Source organism: Xenopus tropicalis, chromosome 7, assembly GCF_000004195.4.
Source record: "Xenopus tropicalis strain Nigerian chromosome 7, UCB_Xtro_10.0, whole genome shotgun sequence".
NCBI lineage: Eukaryota > Metazoa > Chordata > Amphibia > Anura > Pipidae > Xenopus > Xenopus tropicalis.
In genome coordinates, this window is record NC_030683.2 from 107,607,014 (window position 1) to 107,629,971 (window position 22,958).

General features: G+C 40.0%; 1 protein-coding gene across 1 annotated transcript in view; it reads left to right on the forward strand.

Moving 5' to 3' along the window:
• The window catches only part of tmem145 (transmembrane protein 145), a 49,722-nt gene that overhangs the window by 16,607 nt on the left and 10,157 nt on the right, over positions 1 to 22,958 (forward strand). The window contains exons 2-8 of the mRNA XM_002936403.4: positions 10,922 to 10,996; positions 11,457 to 11,534; positions 17,661 to 17,747; positions 17,970 to 18,071; positions 18,361 to 18,445; positions 19,894 to 19,965; positions 21,160 to 21,228. Of these exons, the coding sequence (XP_002936449.1) occupies positions 10,922 to 10,996; positions 11,457 to 11,534; positions 17,661 to 17,747; positions 17,970 to 18,071; positions 18,361 to 18,445; positions 19,894 to 19,965; positions 21,160 to 21,228 (568 nt within the window). The remainder of the gene's footprint in view (positions 1 to 10,921; positions 10,997 to 11,456; positions 11,535 to 17,660; positions 17,748 to 17,969; positions 18,072 to 18,360; positions 18,446 to 19,893; positions 19,966 to 21,159; positions 21,229 to 22,958) is intronic.

Genomic DNA, 22,958 nt, shown 5'->3' on the forward strand with positions numbered 1-22,958 from the left:
CAATCAGGGACAAGGAAATGCCTTCACTGCCAATTTACATTTACAAATAACTTTAAAACACAGTACAGGTATGGGATCCGTTATCCGGAAACCCGTTATCCAGAAAGCTCCGAAGTACGGAAAGCCTGTCTCCCATAGACTCCATTTTAATCAAATAATTCAGATTTTTAAAATTGATTTACTTTTTCTTTGTAAAAATAAAACAGTACCTTGTATTTGATCCCAACTAAGATATGATTAATCCTTATTGGATGCAAAACAATCCTATTGGGTTTAATTAATGTTTTATTGTTTTTTTAGTAGACTTAAGGTATGGAGATCCAAACAACAGAAAGACCCCTTATCCGGGAATACCCTTGGTCCCGAGCATTCTGGATAACGGGTCCTATACCTGTACTTCTAAATTTAGAGTTCTTTCTATCTAACACCATTAAAATGGTAGTTGGTAACATGCTTCTGTTACTTAGGACAGAATAGTATGTTCTACCTTGGCTTTTTCTTTTTGCTCCCCTGGCTTATCAACTCAGCTGTCTCTTGCTGCACTCTGAAGGTGGCCACCAGGTCTTTCATTAAATATGGCCGACTACATCTTTCCCCCCTATCTTCCAGACATGATTTATTCCCTTCCCTTCTTGGAGGTAGCTTGATAGGAAGGCCCACTAATCCCGTCACTTTTGTATATTTCAATATATCTTCTTCACTTGGCTGAGGCTGAGGAAATGGGTGAATACATAAATGTATGCAGAAGACACATACAGTACATCATTCTATTTGACATTAATTGTTAATTGGCGAGGGCTGATACAGCTCTAAATCATGGAAATGATATTCTCATAGGGAAAGCTGCTGGGTTTTGGAGATAAGGGCCCTCAGTTATTCTTAGTTATTCTCCAGGGGACCATGTGTGTATAATATGAGTTTTTTTGCGCAGCGCAGAAGCCTCCAGAAAGGGCAGCACCATGCCAATCATTGTTACACCTTGAATACTAATTTTCCTTAAGGACAGGGCAGTGCAACACTTTGTTCTGTTGAGCCCGGCACAAGAAATGGGTTTGTGCAAAATGTAAATGTAAGATATTCTCCCAGGAGGCAGAATTACATTTTGTTAGTAGAGGGGTTACTTTCTTTGTAACCTCAAGGAATTGTAACCCTTTCTTGGCCTTGTATTGCAGCTCCATGTCGCTTATTTGCTCATCATTAAGGCCAGGGATACCTTTTGTTAAGGAGTGAATTTGGACCAATACACACTATAGAGCCTTTCAAGGGGTCCCATGGTTACTCATAATGGCCTAGCAAGGCAATAACCAAGCACACAAAGTATCAATTGTGGTACTTTATGTGGGTGATAGAGTTAATTACAGTTTCACTCTCCCTTTCTCCTGTTTAATGAACTAAATTTGGAGAAATGAAAAAACAGCAGAATTGCCATCATGCTGCACATTCGCGGATGATTTGCATTCAGAAGTTTTTGATGAAACTGTGTTGCTTGCCGATGTCAAAGTAATGTAGAAATTTAGAAGTTTATTGCTTGCCCTAGGTCTAGTAACCCATAGCAACCAGTCAGCAGCCAAAATTGCTGGCCTGCCATTTGAAAGAAAACAAAAAATGGTACAAAACAAATGTACTGTTACATTAGTGATAATGTAGGCAACTCTTTAGGGCTGTGGCAGATGGGGAGACTATTCGCCCGTGACAAATCGTGGGCGACTAGTCTCCCCGAAATACCATCCCACCAGCGAGTATGTAGATCGCATAGCGGCGCCGCGATTTCCCCAAAATTGCGGAAGTTGCCTTGAGAGGAAACTTCGGCGCCGCGTATGCCATCCCACCGGCGGTTTACATACTCGCGTTGGGATGGTATTTCGGGGAGACTAGTCGCCCGCGACAAGGGAGATTTGTCGTGGGTGACTAGTCTCCCCGTCTGCCACAGCCCTTAGTAGGATTTAAGGTAGTATTGTTAATAGTAGGGTAATTTACACTGATAAAGTCCTTTATAAAAACTCCCAACCTCCTATCTTTCAGTTGTTGTTGAACTACATGTTGTGGTTCAGCATTACCTAAAAGCTCATGGGTCAGACTGTTTTGTTTCTGATCCTTCCTTTGGAGAGCCAGTGGGCTGCTCCTGGTGGCTGTTAATATGTCAGCGTGCTGGAATGCATCTGCTTAACTTTTGGCCGCTCTGAGGTTTATATTCCTCCCTTTGTCTGTCTTTCTCATTCCTCCTTGCAGTTTTCAACCACTCTGGTTTTTTTTGGGTTCTTTCCCAGTCTCATGGTGTCGTTACCATGGCAATCAGTGAGCCAGAACGTGTTTCATAGCAACTAGTTTGGGGGGAGCACAAAACATAATTGGAGAGGGAGAAGCAGACACCCCCTATTAATGTCTAATTCCTTCGCGCAAGAGGGCAAAGCGCCTGATGGAGGGAAGCTGAAAGGACAGCAGGGAGGGGGGTGGCTGGTGGTTGAGAAAGAGAAATAAAAACTATGGCCAGTATTTAAGAAATAATTATCATGTTGTCAGTGGAAGTCTCTCTGTCAGACCGGATGATTTATTGGAAGTAGCCGGGAGGCTATTCTGCTGGATGACAGGGGTTTTGTGACATTAGGGTGGCTGCTAGGCGCGAATGTATCACTGGTGACTTCATCATGGCGGAGGCAGAATGATTTCATGAATGATTGATGAACTTTACAAGCGAGATCTCCCAGCTGCAGATCCAGGGCAATAAATCATACCATATCGATTTCAATTCAGGACATTCTAGGTCAATTCTAGATAGTGTGGAACAAATCTGAAGTGTGAGCATTGTATGAGCGTGTACGTGCTGGCGTGTAGGTATTCTGTACATACACAGTGCTACATGTGACTGTAAAACCAAATGGTAATGATGGATTTAGTGCCATAAATGGAGCTTTCTGATTTCAGCCTGCTTGTCATTTAAGAAATTTACATCTTGAGAAGTTTGGCCCTCAGCGTCGGCCATAGGGGGAGTCTTTCCCAAAGAGCTACAGTATATTTACTAAGTGCAGGGCAGGGTTCAACATATTGGCACAACACCTCATGCCAAATTTGGTTACCCATCACAAGGTGCAGACTCCGGCCGCAGGTGCTTTTTAAATGAGAACTTTTGCTCCATTTAGTAAACAGCCCACTGTGAGTGCTGGGGATGGCCCCATTTCTGTTCCCATAAAGAGGCAACCTGTTGTGTAATAAAGCAGGGGCATTCTCTGCACTTGCACTCTATACAACATTGTGTGCTTGTGTTATAAAGTGTCCAGTTTGTTGCTCTCGAACAATGAGAGAAATGAAAATAATTCACTCTTTATTGTACTCAGGAAATCTGGAAAATACAATGCATATTGGACAGTGCTGTATTTCATGGGACACACACAGGTCTCTGTGCTACATTTTTGTGCAAAAACATGGGAAATGGGAGGTTCATGTTCTATGTAAGTGCTAATAAGGGTATTGCCAAGCGTGCCACCGATCAGCCAACTGATCCCCAGTGCCATAATGTACTGTATAACTACTGCAGGGAACTAATGTCGCTTCTGTCCTGTAATTAAATGTAAAGTGTCCGTGTCAGCTGTTAGCGCTCTCGAAATGTCTCACTCTGCTGATTCTAATTGTTCCGTACAAACCTAGCGAGCAAACCTGCATTCAGCTTTCAGCGACAAACCTCAGCGTTCTGCTGTTTCACATGGATCTCTCACTGGGGGGGATTCACAAAAGCAGTTATGGAATTCAGTTTAGTAAAAGACATTTTAACAAATATTTTAACACCAGATTTTTTTTTACACCATCTTTTGCCTAAAAGGTTGTAATAACAGTTAATAGCAAGTTAATTCAACCAGATTTCCAGTCATGTGACAATTAATTTTTTAGATGATGTATGTATGTATGTATAACTTTATTTATAAAGCGCCACAAGGGTACGCAGCGCTGTACAATCTTACAATATACACAATTACACACAGTGTTATAATGTTGTAATGTTATAATGTTGTAAATATATATAAATGCACAGGGAAAAGTGCCATGTGGTATGAGACACAGTAGGAAGGAGGTCCCTGCCCCATAGAGCTTACAATCTAAGTGATGCTTTTTTTTTGGGGGGGGGGGTCGGGGGTGGATCCAGATCTTTTATGGAGGATTCGTTAATCCTTGATAAATTGAGTGCACCCATATTAATTATGATAAATACTAAAGTTTGCTGTAAGCTGTTTCTGATAAGTTGCTGACCCTATGCACTTAACTTTACCCCACCCTGTTTGTTCTCTTCTTCCTAATAGATTGTAAGCTCTGTGGGGTAGGGACCTCATACAAACTGTGTTTTGAAATCTCTTAGCTCGTAAGCATTGATCTATTGTTACTATATAACTTAATATAACTATACTTCTATTGGTGTTCACACCATGTTAAACACTGTGTGCTATATAAATAAATAGATACATACATACATATGCAAGAGTCTCTCCAACTTCATAATTATGATGCACGTATGGAGAAATTAAAGGCAAAGATGTACAAATAATTTTTTTGGTGTTTATTTTCCTTACTCCAGTTTTCACTGTGCTCTTTTGGCAATCCTCCAGCAGGCAATTCTTGCACCTCTGGCTAATTCCCTCATTATCGCCTGAAACGCACATGCTATGTGTTAAAAAAAATCCTTAGCAGTCTGGCATAACACTATTTTATGGAGGAAAATATCTCTGTAACAATAAAATCACTATGCGTGCCAGTCTGATTGGAATTCTGTGGGACCATGCTCTGCGTCACTTTGCAATGACATAGAGTGCGGCAGCTCGGCTTGACCTTTGTCTGATTGGGAGGCCGGGAGTTAAAGATGCAGTGAGCTGAGCTATTACATTATCTAAGGCTCAGGTCACATATCACTGAAAGAGGCAGTAAAAGGCTGTGTTCGTGTGTAGCTCTAATGTTATATTGGAGCAGTCACAGTATCACTATTGGGATGCAGCCCACCCTGCTGGGGTAAGCCAGTAAGTTACTGCATTGCTGTACAATTGTACTAGCAAATACAAGCAGTTACATAAATAAAACAAATACTTAAGGGTCATTTAAAACCACAAGTACAATGTGAAAAATGGTACTTCAGACACAAACCAGCATGTTTTTTTGCCCATAAAGTACCATCTTTTCCCAGTTCCGCAAACTCCTTCACAGTTGTGCCCAGTGCATCAGAATGAAAACAACCGCTGGTGCCTGTGGTATAGTGATGTGCGGGTTGGCCCTTAGTTCAGGTGGGTTAGAGTTGAAATTAAGGGATCATTGGGGGTTCTGGTTGGGTGCGGGTCAGACTGGGGAAGTATAATTTTCCTCTGCTACCAATGATTCTCTGTGGAAACAGAAGCTGAAGTAGGGTACAGAGCGGGAGAGTTGTGGGTAGGGGTTGGGTATGGGTCCTACAATGGCAACATTTTGCGGGTTAGGGTTGGCTTAGGGTTGAGACAAATCATACTGAGAGCTTGATCTTGTGTCATATCTATAGAGGAAGCAGAGCCTGGGAAGGCTGGTGGGCCAGGAGGTATAGGGGGCTCCATGAAACACTGACTGATAAGAAGATTCGATATGTGAAAAATCTCTTATTCCCAGAGGGAATAAAATGATTCTGCAACTGGGACCAGTAAATTCTAGATAAGCACTACTTTCAGGGTATCTTGTGTATGTGTAATAAATTTCATTTTAGTTCTATTTTTATTGCATGTTTATGAGCTCTGCTGCATTCAGTCAACTGACCCACAGAAACACATTCACAAAACTCAGCAGAAATTAAAGGGCTCATTTACTTCCAAAATATCCATCGTCATTGTGTTCACTTTGATGACTCGATTGCCGTTGCACCAGGCGTAGCGCAATTGTATCAGAGTCACCTGCACCCGCAATGATGCTTAATTTCTGGAAAAAAAGCGCTGGATTCTGGGGAAAAAAACCATGGCGATTGTGTCCAAAATTGCACTTTGCTCACTGCGTCTGGATAAGCGAATGCCTTCTAAAGCGTGGTCTGGGTGCACAAGCCAAGGGAGCAGAAACCTGTAGAATTCATACCTACTAGTAATCAAGAGTTCAGACTCAATATCCAAAAAAACTCTTATCTTAGAATATTCTGTTACATAACCCTCTCTTCATCTTGGATTGGCTTTTTAATTCCATGAATATTTATTTTCAACCTCTAAGCAGAAAAGAAAATGTCTGGATGCATTGGTTTCTTTCTCTATATGTCAGAGATATGTTGGTGAATACGCTCTTTAAGTCTTCCAGATGTCTGCCCTACTTATTTCTTGTTACACTTATAGTTCATTTCTGGTATTACAGTTAATGCACCAGTTCAATATCATTTCTTGGTGGCAGATGACATAAAAGTATCTTCAGTGCGCATATAGGGGCAAAATAGGGGCATATAAAATAACATTTGGTGCCTTTACACATCTAAAGTTTCTTTCACAGAAGGAGCAGTGCCAACTGCTGATGATGCTCCTGTTAGAGGATAACTGCACTGGCCTGAGGAAAAAAACTGTATAAGTACAGTGTTGTCATTTTACTTACCTTTCTAATAGCATCCCAGACATCCCTTGTGCAAAACCCTTTTCTTGGATGCATAATAAAGTAGACCTGGTAGGTTTGGTGTAGAATACATTTTGAGTTAATTCTGACTTTTCTGTCCTGTATCTAAGATACTTTACCATTAATCTATATAGCAAACTAGTATAAAAGGAGCAGCCCTTCATAATGCTGTTACCCCTGTCATCATAATCTTACAAACTTACTTACAGACATACAATCTCTTAATGACTTAAGATCTGATGATTCTGATGTTATTTTATCTGCTGACAAAGGGGAATTAACAGCTGCCATGGATAAAGTGGTGTATAAAGCAGCAGAGAGACAATGATCTGACTATGAGACTTACAGCCTGCTCACAATAAAATCTAAGACCTTTCCAGAATTTGCTTTAATTGACAAAAACACTGATCCTGGTATACACAAGCCCAATAGACCACCACTGGGTAGAACTATTGTGGCAGCCGTTGGATACCTTGGGCAGCAACTCTCTGAATTAATTGATCATTTGGTTATACACCTTCCCAGCTATATCAAAATCAGGGGACATGTAATAAGACCAAAGAAGTCCATGGAATGGCACACCAATTATAGATGTTAGAACTTTGTATTCATGCATCCCACAGCACGTAGCTCTAAGAGCAATAGCTTTCCATCTTCCCAATAGTATTTTTGAGCATTACTTTAATAATTAAAGCTGTTTAATTCTTATTAGCACATTTTTTTGCCTTTTTGACAATAGATATTATCTTCAGTAGCAAGCGAATATACATGGTTTGCAGTTACCACCCCTGGTAATTTGCAGGGTGATGCTGCCTGAGGTGAGTTTATCAACTGCAGCGGCTTGTGGCAAAACACTCTAAGCACTGCACTGGCATCTCCTTACCTGAATATCTTCATTCCATTGGCGTTTACCATTTGCCCATGCACAGTAGAGTAAATCTTGCCACATACACTTTCACATCACAAAGATTCCAATAATAAACTTTCTTAAAAATATAAATAGGACCAGCAGTCTCTTGCTATTGCTGTGGCGCACAATAATTACAGGTTATTACTGGTCTCAAACAGTTTTGGATGAACAGGAGGATAAAGGTTTTTTATGAAGTTCATTATCAGCCAATGGCCTCAATGAAAGGTTCAGTACATGTGTTTATCTTTTTCCTCATTGTGTATTTTGTTATATTTTCCACTTCTTTTACTTTTCCTTCAACTTTCCCAATTTCCTTATTTCTATGTGATGTTGTACCTCAAGAATGTCCAATAGAAACATTTTTATCTGTATGAGCACTTACATTTTGTAAAACGTTTTGTTTTTCCTTTAGTGAATGTTTAAATAGTGACTTCTTGTTTGTATTTAGCCTATGATTCAGTGCTTTTCAAGCACAAAATACTTACCGCTATAGAGATGTTGTCTTAAAGAATTATTTTAAAGAAATATTTTTGGTGACCTCTGGATCCTGGGAGCGCCCATCACCGGTTTCTACATTTTAAAGATTCCACGTGAGGGAGATGTGACAAACATAAAACTTGAAATAAATCAGTTGAAAAGCCATCTCTAAGTGATAACAGGTTTTGGAAGGAAGTAAAGCACAAGGCACCACCAGGAAGAAGCAAAACCTACAGAGCAATATGTTTCTTAGCATTTTTCCTAGAGGACCCAGGTGATGATATGGAGATAGAGCTTAAAGTCATCCTGCTGTTTCTAATTTACTTTCCTACTGTGGTTGATGATATAGGATGACATCACCTGGCCTTCCAAGGCCTTTGGAAAAGCTGTATGTTTGGAAAACCTGCACAACACTCTCTTTGTGACTTCACGGCCATCAGTTTCCCATACGTTACAAACTTTTGTGCAATGTTAGCCCTCCTGGGGGTACTTACCTAAAGAAGAAAATTGACCAGAGCTTAAAGTTATCCTGCTGTTCCTGCTAATTTTCTTCCCTGTGTGATGATATAGAAGCAGGGTTCATTTATTGGAAATGCAGCTTATCTGTTACTTATACCGTACGGTTTATGATATGTGCTTTGGCTCCTACGGGCAGGAGTATGTTAGCTGCCTCTTTCTGTATGAGGAGATAGCTTTCTAACCTATACCCAATCTAAATTAAGGATTATGCTTGTACAGATATAGGACCTGTTATCCAGAATGCTTGGAACCTGGGGTTAGGGGATCTTTCTGTAATCTGAATCTCCATAACTAAAGTCTGTTAAAAAACTTAAATATTGTATAAACCCAATAGGATTGTTTTGCCTCCAATAAGGATTAAATATATGTTAGTTGGGATCAAGTACAAGCTACTGATTTATAATTACAGAGAAAAAGGAAATAATTTTTAAAAATTCAGAATTATTTGCTTATAATGGAGTCTAAGGTAGATGGCCTTTTCATAATTCAGAACTTTCTGGATAACATGTTTCCGGATAAGGGATCCCATACCTGTATTTTATCTAATCGCTAGTTCCTTTTCTCTGCTGACTCTTCAACCTCTAACTTTTCCTTCTTGTAGTTCCTAGAAATAATAAAGAAATCTTTATTCACTTTATATGTCAACTGCATTTAGGGGTTTTTTTTTTATTCAAGTGTTACAAACTTTTTAATATCCCTTGATATTTAAGGTTATATTTTGAAATGTTTGGACTGGCCAGTCACTTGGGGGGGACCTGTATATCAACAATCATTTGACTTCTGTATGACCTTGCCAATTTTTACATGTTGTAGTTTTGTCTTGAAGTTTTTCATGTTTTTTACACTTGCTAAATATCGGAAAAATTTTGTTTTAGGGTAATAATCTAAAAACATGATTTTTATGAAATGAAAAAAATACAAAGATTAATAAATCTGACCCGAAATGTTGGTTGCCAATGGCTAGATGAAGAGACCTGGCAAATATAATAAAATGTGTTTTTTGTGGCATGACCTATTATGCAGCTGACTGATATTTCATGTGGAACTTTGCCTTAGGGGTTTTTGACATGGAAAGCTAAGGGAAGAAACACCATTAACAAGGGGTGGCTGTGAACAAAGCTTTTTCTCCTTGTGTCCCCGGTGCTCTCTAGCTCGAGTGTCTGGGTGTGCACTTTCTTTTTATCTAGTGGAGGATTCGTCAATTTCAGCCTCAACAGAAGCTGAAGGGCATTAGGTTTGAGAGTCCTGCTTCATATAAATAATGGGGCCTCACATACTCTGTTTTGACCTTGGCTGTGCTGATACTAAAGAAAGCCCATGTAGCAGAGGCAGCAATTAAATCTTTAGCTACTTTTAGAAAAATGCTATCTGCAGAGAGCAGAGATAGAAAGCCAGTTTTTTTTTGTAAATAGGTTTTATTTTGTTTAGCAAGAAAAATAGGCACATAAAATTGTTTCCGATATAATGATTGCTTGCACACACTGAAGTCAAACCACAAGGTGTTCAGTAAAATTTAAAGTTACAGCATTCAAGAAAAATAAGGTAAATAAAACAACAAAATATAAACAAAACTGGTATCCATGGTTCAATAAGATATATTATGGTAGTAAATAGCTTGTAATATAGGTGATAATTTAAGATCACACTAAAGTAAGGCCCTTATATTGGATGCAGGAATCCCGTATTTTTCTAAAAACTGTCCAACCTGCCCATGGTGATGCCAGCAAATCACTCCATAACTGGATAGTTACCCAGTCTAGTTGAACCTATTTAATTTCTAGTGAATTTCCAAGCTTTCACAGTGGTCTGCTTTGCCACTGAGAATATATGTTAATATATAATGAGAAACCGTAAGTACCTTTTGCCTCAGCTGGAAATAAGAACAAGGCCAGTGGCTCTTGTAATCATAACGTTAATCCTAGACCAAAATCTAGTCACCTTTGGGCACTGCCACCAAATGCTGTCCTCAACCTGTAAAGCATAAATGGGAAGAGGAGGGATACTGATAGTTTTATAGGAACCAGATACCATCTATGCATAACCTTCTGAGATGTTTCTTGTATCAAGATACTTGGAGCACATTTGACCATATCATTAAATACATCAGTCCAGGTCTTTTTCTTGAGAGGGACTTGGAATATTAACAAATAGTATATCCTAAATATAGTCTCCTTAAAGAGAAGGGAATGTAAACACAGCAATTCAAATACTGTAGGTGGGGTGAGATATTTAAAATATAAAAATATACATACATACAGAATATAAAGACTGAAGGTATTTTTCCCTGTACATTTATATATATACATATATGGAGAGATAAACTATTGTGGAAAACCCTGCTGTGAATAAAATATAGGAGCATATCTGCTTGAAGTTACTTTGGGTGCCCCTCAAAAAAGAATATATACAAATTACTTTTATCATCCTTTTTCATAGGACTGGGTGTTTCTTACACGATTCTGCTTCCTGTCAGATTTTGGTCGCCTGGAATTTAAGTTTAAATATCCAGAGGTAAGTCCACGTAATACATCACATCAGATTGAATAGGCTATCAATATTAGGCTAGCTAGCTCTCCGATTAGGGTTGTCACCGCTGCCGGCTAAGAAGGGAGGCGGGGCTGTGTCATCACTGGGGTTGGGGGGAGGTTTTGACCTGGGCAGCCCTTCCGATAATTAAAAAGGGTATTTTATAGTTAATTGTCTCCCTTATTTGTCGTTTCAAAAATTCAAATTTTAAAAATTTACATTTTTTCTTCTGTCATGACAATATCTTATTTGGTCACAAATTGTAGATTTGTTTATGGATTCATTATTTTATTGGAGAGTCTCTGCCATTTTGTTCTCTTGTGTATAGTTCTTTGCAGCCTATGTCATACCTCAAAACAGCTGTGGCCTTAAGATATTAGACTCATTATATCACCTGAATATAGATGTTTGTACTTGCAAAACATAAATGTCTTTCTTTATGCAGGCCAAGTGCTGCCAGAATATACTACTTTATTTTGATGATGCTTCCCAGTGGCCGGCTGTATACAAGAAGGAAAACAAGGTTAGTGCTAGAATGTTGCCTCCTGCACTTGCTCGTACTCATTTGTAAATGACAGTATTAACCTAACGAAGCCCTTGTGTTAATATCTCATCTTTCCTTTTACGCCACCCGTTAAGCCTGTCAACCTGACTGTTCATCCTATAATAGCTATTGTGTATAAATGTATGCTAGATATTTGGGACAAGCAGGACGTACAGTAGAGCCTTATTTTACGCCCCCTTTGACATTTGACATTTTCTTGGAATGAATCCCAGTCCCACACAGGCAAACTGCTTTGAAATATTTCTGGAATTGACCTGAGACTCTTTCTCTCTCTCTCTCTCTCTCTCTCTATATATATATATAAAGGAACTTGTTGGCTACCAGTTACAATTTTAAACAATTTATAAAGACGGCGACAAGCTCACCAGGTTAATAGAGGGCTGGGATGCCCATGCCCCAAGCCTCTCCCTAGAAATGTTTACGCCGTTCAATTAGCCACACAACCTGTAAAAAAATCTTTAAAAGAGTCAGGTCACTCACGGCTCCTTTTCGGTGGTCCGGGTGCAATGCCCCAGACCCGGAGCACAGGGAGAAACCCCGAATCAAAGCACCATGTGGCACGCACTCAAGCCCTGGTGTCCGATTGAGTGTGTGCCACATGGTGCTTTGATTCGGGGTTTCACCCATAGAGAAGATCACAACTATTGAGCTCAGTACCCCTGTTCAGTGGGATCTGAGGTAAGAGATTATAATCACTGGGAGTACCTTACATTATGGCCTCCCCTACTGATTATACCCACTTTCTTTAAAATGGAAAATGCCCCCTTTTTGATATGAACAAAGGGTTTCTTTTTAGAGCATTCAGACCAAAACAGAAACCCACTAACTGCAGGATTTTGAGCTCATAACAGGATTAATTACCAAATTGATTTAGATAGTTGAGTTTACAAACGCAAAGACACAATGCCAATGTATGTATGTATATCTTTATTTATAAAGCGCTACTTATGTACGCAGTGCTGTACAGTAGAATAAAATACAGATAAATACAGCTGCAATAAGTTAAGAGTCGAGGACACAAGAGGAAGGAGGTCCCTGCCCCGTAGAGCTTACAATCTATATGGGAGGGTAACTTACAGACACAAATCGGCAAATATAAGTGCTGTAGGTCACAGTGGGTGACACTACAATATAAGTGCCAGTTCCCAGATCAGGTGCTGGGTGAGTGCTCCAAAGGTAGTCTTTAAGTTTAGTTTTAAAAACACTGGGGGAGGATTCTCTCCGGAGGAAATCAGGGAGGGCATTCCAAATGTAAGGGGCAGCAAGGCAGAAAGGTTTAAGGCGGGAAACAGCAGTAGTAGTGGGGGGCGCAACCAAACGATTGCTCTGCGAGGAAGAAGGAGTCGGCCAGGAACGTACGGAGACACAAGGGAAGAGATGTAGTGAGGAGCAGAGGAATGGAGGGCTTTGAAGTTTAAGAGAAGGAGTTTGTAAGATATTCTTTGTTTAATAGGAAGCCACGATAAGGACTTTAGCAGGGGAAGGGCTTAACCTCTCCTGGATGAGAGGAGGAGAATTCTGGCAGCAGTGTTTAATATAGACTGTAGGGGGGAAAGATGGGAGTTAGGGAGGCCGGTTAGTAGCAGGTTACAGTAATCCAGTCGTGACAGGATGAGAGCATGCATGAGCAGCCTAGCTGTTGCAGTAGAAAGAAAGGGACGGATTTTGGTAATATTGCGTAAGAAAAAGTGACAGGTTTTGACAGTGGTGTTAATGTGGTCAGAAAAGGAGAGACTGGAGTCAAAGATCACCCCCAAACAATGCACCGAATCGACGGGGTTGATGAGGGTGCCATCAATAGAGATAGAAAAGGGGGGGGTAGGACCAGGCTTAGGCGGAAAAATCATTAGTTCAGTTTTTGTTAGCCAAAGCATAATCCCTCCAAAAAGACAGCCCAATACTATGGACTTTCAATGTAGGGAGAAAGAGCAGTCTTCTATTAATGGAAAGAAGGAGAATACTCTTTCAGTGGATATATTTTGACCTGCCATGCTGAAGGTGAGATCTTCCTTTCACTAATAATAGATGCCCCCTTTACTTAATGGGGCGTGAATTGTCTTGTGCAACGTTTTCACTGCCGTTAGAGAACCTGGTAAACAGTTATTTTGCCATCAGTAAATGTGACAGTGTCCTCATGTGGGTAATGATTTATTTTCTTTATTATTTGTGTTTCCTTAGATGTTTGACTTCATAGGTTTAAAAGAATACTGTCTTGGGAAAAGATGTTTTTTTTTTTTTTTTTTAAAACACATCAGTTAATAGAGCTTTTCTAGCAGAATCCTGCACTGAAATATGTTTTTCAAAACAGCAAACAGATTTTTAATATTTTATTTTAAAATTTGACATTGGGCAAAACATATTCTTAGTTTCCCAGGTGCCCTCAGCCATGTGACTTGTACTCTGATAAACTCCAGTCACTCTTTACTGCTGCGCTGCAAGTTGGAGTGATATCCCCCCCTCCGTTCCCCTAGCACAGGGGTGGGCAAACTACGGCCTGCGGGCCACATCCGGCCCGTTTGCATTTTTAATCCGGCCCGCCGACTCCTGACTTCAGATGCAGCGTAAACCGGGGGACTGACACAGCCAGAGGAGGCAGGAGGTCGCTGGAGGATGGAGCCTAAGGAAACTGTAGGTCGCTGGGGGGAGCTGGTGGGAGGATGTTGAGGAGGATTATGGGAAGGACGCTGGGGGGAGCTGTAGGATGCTGGGAGGGATGCTGAGGGGGGAGCTGCAGGATGCTGGGTGGGATGCTAAGGGGGAAGCTGGAGGATGCTGGGGTGGGGAGCTGCAGGATGCGGGGTGGGAGCTGAGAGGCCCCGGCCCGGGCCGTCTGTAAGTCAATGTGGCCCCTGAGCCAAAAAGTTTGCCCACCCCTGCCCTAGCAGCTGATCAGCAGAACAAAAGGAAGGTAGCAAGATCCCTGACATCTGCATTGCTAAAAATGCTACTTTGCCCCACCTAGTGGTAGATATGAGCACTTAATAGCACTTAAAGGAACAGTAACACCAAAAAATGAAAGTGTATAAAAGTAACTAAAATATAATGTGCTGCTGCCCTGCACTGGTAAAAGTTGTGTGTTTACTCCAGAAAGTCTACTATAATTTATATAAATAAGCTGCTATGTAGCCATGGAGGCAGCCATTCAAAGGAGAAAAGGCACAGGCACATAGCAGATAACAGATAAAACACTATTGTATTCTACAGAACTTATCTGTTATCTGCTATGTAACCTGTGCCTTTTCTCCTTTTTTCCAGCTTGAATGGCTGCCCCCGTGGCTACACAGCAGCTAATTATATAAATTATAGTAGTGTTACTGTAGCAAACACACCAGTTTTACCAGTGCAGGGCAACAGTACATTATATTTTAATTAATTTAAATCTCTTTCATTTTTTGGTGTTACTGTTCCTTTAATAGTAAAAATCCAAGACCATCTCAGCCAAGTCACAACTCCTCTAGTTACATGGGAGTAGGAGAAACAATAGGTTACCTGAAAGCAGTTCTAATGTGTAGCGCTGGCTCCTTCTGAAAGCTCAGACTCAGGCACAATGGTGCCTACACACCCATATTACAACTAAAAAAATACATTTATAGGTTTAAGAATAAAACTTAATGGTAGAGTGAACTATTTGAACTGTAAAAATAAATTCAAAGAATCCCTTTAAGTTAGATTAATAGATACTACTTGGAGCTAAATAGATATACATTTATGGGGCAGGATAGACTTTGGGTCCTAGAGAAACCAGATAGAAGCCACTGATCCTCCTGCGTGACATGAGAAATAGACTGCATTGTGCATTTTAGATGGGGTTTTACCAAAGATTTACAATAGGATTCTCATTGTGATTCTGGCTAGTGTCTCTATTAAATATTGCAGGTGTTTGCCCTTCTCTCATCCATGTCACCAACAGTATATTAACAACCCACAATATATCTCGTAGCAACATTAGGTCTTACCCTTATGTGGCCTCTGAAATCTTCCAGTCTCCCATAAATGCAGGTGTCACGATAATGGATAGCTCCTGAATTGCCATGCCTTTCTGTGATTCTTTATTTCTGTAGAATGTAAAATGAAAAATCAATATATATTTTTTTTTGTAGAAACCTAAAACTGTTTCATTCTCCAGGCTGTGAATTCTTGGCTTTAGTTTCTGATGTCTTCCTTGATTGGCCAGTTCTCCTTTCCCATAACCTTCTGCTGTATCTGTGGTGGGTCAGAGATAGGTCTTCTGATTCTAATTGAGACAAGTGCATAATAGACATTTCCTTCTCAGTTTCTCTTGATGTTCTTGATTTTTTTTATCTAAGACAATTGTGGCTCAGTAAGGGCTGTGACACATGGGGAGATTGGTCGCCGCACAACAAATCTCCCTTGTCGCGGACGACTAATCTCTCCGAAATGCCATCCCACCGGAAAAGATGGCATACGTGGCGCCAGTGGGATGGCATTGGCTTGAGAAGAAACTTCCGTGACTTCTGCAGATTGCCACGCCGCATATGCCATCCCACCGCCGATTTACATTCTAGCCGGTGGGATGGCATTTAAGGGAGAGTAGTTGCCCGCGACAAGGGAGATTTGTTGCATGGCGACTAATCTCCCCGTGTGTCATAGCCCTAACCCTCTGTCACCAATGAAGAGCCACACTTTGTCTGGTGTTAAAGGAGAAGGAATGTTAAAATTACTTGGGGGGTGCCAAATGTACTTTCCTAATTTTCCTAAATAGTAAGGAGGAACAAATTTGTTAAAGAGCCCGACACAATACAGAAACCCCTATTATATACAAACCACTATAATCTGTTTCTTTAAAAACTATGAATATATTCCATTTTATACGCTGAAGTTCAGCTGCAAAACAGTTTGTCTCTTTCTGCATCATTTGAAATCCTGGCAGGGGAGGAGGGACTAAACATTAATCTTACAAATTGTAACAACTTCTCCACAGCTTACAGACAGCATGCAGGAACTACATAACCCACAATGCATTGCACTGGAATTGTGGGATTGGGAGGATGCATGCTGAGTATAGTTGACTGCTGTTACATTTTTTTGAGTCTCAAAGTAGCCAGCAGGGGAACAGGGGAACAGGGGGCAGGCTTAGGAAACTGTTCCCAACCATATTATTTCATTAAAAATCATGAAAGGGCTGCAGATATTTTAATTGATGTATATTGCAGAGTTTCTTGAAATTCTGTTTTTTTTTTAAAAAGCTTCAAAAAGCTTACGTTATGTTTGGATATAGTTTCCCTTTAGTATACAAAAACACTGGAGGAGAGAAGCGGATGCCACGTGTAACTATGGCCTAAAACCCACATTCTTACCATCGGCTTTACTGGAACAATTTGTTGCTATAATATCACTTTGATGACTAAAATCTCCCCACATGATGTTATCACTGTACGGCTTAGCCAGTCAGACAGATTGGTGCAGGCTCTACATGCTGGTGGCTAGAAATATGCTCCTTTACCTTTAGGAAATAATGAAATCCATGTCTTGCCTGCTAAAGCAGCATCTACAGTATCTAAAAATCTCATTCCATGTGATCAGGTTGAAAGCACAAGCCTCGGGACCAGAAGAAACTGCATAATATATTATTTGTCTTTGCAGTCTCTGAGAGCACCGCTGCCCGGCCAGACCAGATTACACTATAAGCACTTACTGTACAGAATCAGCCACAATTACATTTTACTTTGAGCCATCCTATTCAAATTGCACCCAAAAATGCACCTAAGCATATGGCCATAGGGAGAGCTATCTCATTAGGCAGCTATCTCTAGCTACATGCAGAAATATGTGTAATCTGACATACCCTTCATATATCACAGACTCAAAGTCACAGCACGCATTTCTTTTTCAGGTGAATTATTGAGCCTTTGGAGATGATCCTTGGGTGAATAAGACTGTAGCAGATATGTCGCTGACCCTTTTTGACTTTATGATAGGCTGCATTAGGATAAGGTCACTGACTGCCATTTGTGCTACATAAATAACAAGTGATATTTGATATGGAATTTCATTTGTATTAATCAGAACCAACCATGAAGAGCTATGGAATATCCGCCTGTACTTTCCCCCTTTATTTTACAGGATTGTTTGATGAAGGAATCTGTCATCCGCCCAGAGAACAACCAGGTCATTAATTTAACAACGCAGTATGTTTGGTCTGGATGCCAGGTAAGGCTATTGTGTTGCCATATTATTAAACACACTGTTCTGTAACTTAATAGATGCCGGATTCCTTATTGTTCCCTGCCATTTATCACACAAATTATTGAACAAGATTGCCTTGACTTATTAATTAATTTTATGTATCTCCCCATTGTATTAATGTATTGCCCTTTTCTGTTGGTTTCCTTATACTGATTATTTTTCTGTGTATGTGTCCTGTCTGTGCAGGTGATAAAGGAGGCCGGACAGAGCTATTTGAGCTGTAATAGCGGAAGGAGCTTTCGGTCTGTGCGTGAGCGATGGTGGTACATTGCACTCAGCAAGTGTGGGGTAAGTGGAACACAGGACAAATAGCACAACCTTGGCTCCTCAGTTTGGGATTGGTTTGTCTGTTTTCTTATAAGTTTAGGGAGCAACTGTGGTTTTGATTCTTTTTGCTTCTCTTGGAAATAAGTTGTAGTTGTGGTTCTGTCTCAGCAAGGGAATGGGCTGCGGTTTTGGGTCGACTGTCCCTTTTTAAGGGGAAAGGCTCTGGTCCTGCATCTTTATACAGGAGGGCAGCCAAGTCTATAGAGGGACCCATTGGATTAATTATCTCTCGCCTTATCTGTTTCCATAGGGGGATGGGCTGCAGTTGGAATATGAGATGACTCTCACAAATGGCAAATCATTCTGGACACGACACTTTTCTGCTGATGAATTTGGTATGTATCACTATGGCTGCCGATTAATACTCTACCTGATGCTTTATCTACGGATTCTGTCATTTTGCACCCATAGCACTGCTTATCAAAGCACTTTAGTGGGTACACATCATGGATTGCATAGACTTGGGCAGACACTCTGGATAGCAGTCCGTTTTGCTGGGTGGACACATGGAAATTCTTCATACAACAGAAAACCGAATTTGAAAATATGTTAAGGTGCAGCTGGCGAAAATATAGGACAATGTGATCATTTCAGTTACATCCGAAATTGATTAAAGTTTAGAACTGAATGTCTATATCGCCCATACTATTCCCTAAACTTAATCATTCATGCCACCTTTTCATCCTGTACTAAATTTGCTGCCTAATGCTGCTCTTACTGTATAAACTTATACAAATACATCTCACCAACTGTGGCTGATCTGCATAGCCATTAGCTGTGGCTAGTGTGGCAGCTCTCTTTGCTTCTGATTATTGTCCAGTACTGATGTTGTAGAGGCTATAGGTGTGATTTATTAAAGGGATCTTGACCTAAAAACAGTTTTTTGGGATAAGGAATGAAACCGTTATTCTCAGCAACTTTCCAATATTCATTTATTACAATAGTTTTAAAGTTATTTTCAAAATTACATTAAATCCACTGAAAATGTGTAATGACTCTATTATGGAAAGTTGTTTAGAATGATATTTTATGTCATTGTGCAAAAAACACATTTTGGGTAGAGAGCCTCTGTAATTTTTGGTATCTCATACCTTGCACTGCTTAATCGTCTCTTGGGAACTATGGACTTGGTTTCAGCTGCACGTGCTCTGCTTTGACTATGCTCCCTACAGAAGATTAAGTAGTGGAACATGGCACCCACCAACTGTGCTGGGCTGCTCTGCTTTTGGGAACAGGTAGGGTAAATAGGCTGTTTTTGGGAGCACAGTAGTGCGGTTCAGGAGGTTGGCCACTAGAGGGGTCTTTATGTACAGTAAGTACATGGATTTTTGTTGTCCTTTAATGCACCTGCCAAATACATGTATGGGGTCAGGTATCTGGAAACCCATTATCCAGAAATCTCTGAATTACAGGAAGCCATTTCACAGAGTCTATTTTAATCAAATAGTTTAATCAAAACAAATTCATTTTTCTCTGTAATGATAAAGCAGTACCTTGTACTTGATTCCAGCTAAGATCCTTATTGTAGGCACAGCAGTCCTATTGGGTTTAATTCATGTTTAAATCCATTTTTAGTAGGCTCAAGATACGGAGTTCCAAATTACATAAAGACCCCTTATCTGGAAAACCCCAGGTCCCAAGAATTCTGGATAACAGATCCCATAATATATATCACACTGAACACTGTAAGGTGCAAATACAACAGATTTGATTACCCCTAACTACTGGAAGAGTATACAGTTACTTTTATGGTCAACATCCTGTTTCTTCGTGCATTCAACAGGGATCCTAGAGACCGATATCACCTTCCTTCTGATCTTCATTCTCATCTTGCTGCTGTCATGTTATTTTGGCTGTGAGTATCTTGTTTCCCATATGTACATAGTATGTGCAGAGAGTAACTTAATGAATGTGCCTGCTGAAGCGTAAAGCTTAACTGTGAGCACAGTCAATTGTACGGATATTGCATATGTAGGTTTCATCGTTTGACGCTTGATTCATATTTTATATATTTACCATTTTATTAAAGGCGCTTACATCCAGTTGTGCTCAGCACCAGTGCATCATTTCTATTAAATCAGTTGTAAGTGTCCCACTAATCAAATTAACCTCGGAAGCGAGAGGAACACAAGCCAAATTTGATCTGATCTGGTCCCCATGGATTGAGGCAGGACTGGACTAACCCTGCACAATATATATAACCAAAATGTTATACCCACCCTGCACATAGATTGACCTGTATTTCTGAATAGTTAACCAAACTGGTGGGGAAGTGTACATTCTAAAATGTTTGGCACAACACAAAAAAAGATAAATCAGTTGTAAGGGGGAATAGCTGAAAGTGTGCCTATTGACACTGGTGCCAGCAGTAATTCCGGGGTTCCCTTGGTGCCTTAGGGCTCTGGCACACGGGGAGATTAGTCGCCCGTGACAAATCTCCTGTGTCTCGGGCGATTAATCTCCCCTGATTGCCATCCCACCGGAGAAAATGTAAATCGCCGGCCGCCGCATATGCCATCCCACCGGCGATTTACATTTTCGCTGGTGGGATAGCAATCAGGGGAGATTAGTCGCCCGTGAACAGGGAATTTTGTCGCAGGCGACTAATCTCCCCGTGTGCCAGAGCCTTTAAGAATCAAACTTTAACACCATTTAAATGCCAAGCACTGGGCTGGTGACCCCTTTTTAAAGCTGAAAAGAGGCAAAAGTGGAAGGTAAATAATTCAAAAACTATAAAAAGTAAAAATGAAGACCAACTGAAAAGATACTAAGAATTGGCCACTCTATAACATACTAAAAGCTAACTTAAAGGGGAACAAACCCTTTAAATGACTAATGGCAACCGTGTATTAAAAGTAAAAATACATGTAAATAAAAGTTACACTTAGGGGTACACTATATTATTCTTTTGTAGCCAATTTTCCCAAAATGTTCTCTTTTTCCATTGGTTTTGTTTGAATAAATGTGTTTTTTGTATTGGTTATTATAAATAAATATCTTCTACCCAGGTCTGGTTTATATCTTACATGCATATAATATTTCTTGGCAGATATTTTGAGGGGTCGGCAGCTTTTACACACCACATACAAGATGTTTATGGCAGCGGCTGGGGTTGAGGGTAAGGACATGTTAGCGTATTTACTTACTGCACCTACTGGAACACTGTATAAATGGACCTGGAAGTTAATACGTGTACTGTAATTATCATTATAACTATAATGTTCCTTTTTAAAAAAAGGCATTCAACATAAAATTTGAATCACTTATAAAAAAAACTCCCTGAAGTAGAAAATGAATAAGAGAAGCAATTTGACTGCACAAAGAAGCCTTTCCTATACTGGTAATGGAAGCTGTTATGTTTAACAAGTGCTAAAAAGGTTGTTAGATAAATAATTGATCTTGTACCTGTTTGTAGTAGGAATATTTCATATATAAAAGTTTGATAGTGAATTTGTTGAGTTTTCTTTATGCATTAGTACAGTGATCCCCAACCAGTGGCTCAGGGGCAACATGTTGCTCTCCAACCCCTTGGATGTTGCTCCCAGGGGCCCCAAAGCAGGGGCTTATTTTTGAATTCCTGGCTTTTGGGCAAGTTTTGGTTGCATAAAAACCAGGTGTACTGCCAAACAGAGCCTCATGTAGGCTGCCAGTCCACATAGGGGCTACCAAATAGGCCAAGGTTAATGAGACACAAAAAGAAAGACAGTTTTTAGATTTTAACATGGCTCATAAGTTAAAAGAGCTGTCTCTATGTTTGCATGGGTGCCCAAAACTGCACTCTGCCTCATAGGTGTCTCCTAGCCATTGAGCTTTACCAGGGACGATATACATTTGTGTCTCTAGAAACAGTTGCAAATTTCATACATATTGTTACAGTTTGGGGTAATGTCTGTTATCTATTAACATTAATATATACTATTATAGTTAATAGGCTAACCTCTTTCTTATATACCCCAGCATTCATAAAGCAATGGTGTGTGTTCATGCTTACATTCCTTACATTGTTTAGTGGATGATGCTAGAACAAAGGAAATATCAAGGAGCAAGTGCTCACACTGGCCTGTACTGCCTATGAATTGCTTTCTCCCTGGATCTATCATCCTCAAAGCAAGTTTATTGTGCACGTGAATGAATCTGTGTAGTTGAACATGCTGGGATTAAAGGAAAGGCAGCACAGCTGGCGGGGGGCTGGAAGCTGTATCTTCATTCATGCAGCTCCTTTAGAAGTTACAGTCATTAATGAGTAATACATTGGAAAAGAATAACCTAAGAAGTTACCCCCTTCTAAATATAGAGAATTTTACTCTGGAATATTCCGTTAAAATAAACCAAACACAGCACGGAGAAGGCATTGATTAAATGGGACCCATTATCCATTTCTCAGGACCTGGGATTTTCTGGTAATTAGGATCTCCATAACATAAAGTCCACTAAAAATAATTTAAATTCTGATAAAACCCAATAGAATTGTTTTGCCCTAATAAAGATTAATTATATCCTAGTTGGGATAAAGTACAAGCTACTGTTTTATTATAACAGAAAAAGGAAATTAACTTTGAATTATTCGATTTAAGTGGAGTTTATGGAAGATGGCCTTTTTGTAATTCAGTGCTTTATAATTAACGGATCTCCAGATTACAGATCCTGTACCTGTACTAACAGGATATATAAGCAAACTGGCTCTGTGGCAATGTGTTTTACTGGCCTTTGGTTTGTCTTCCAGATGTCAGGAAGAAAGGGGTTAATCTGTAGTGAGTCCCACAGCTAGCCTCCCACCTATTTTCTAATATCTGTGTATAAACTGTATATTACTGACTTTTCTCTTTTACTTTTCTTATAAATTATTCT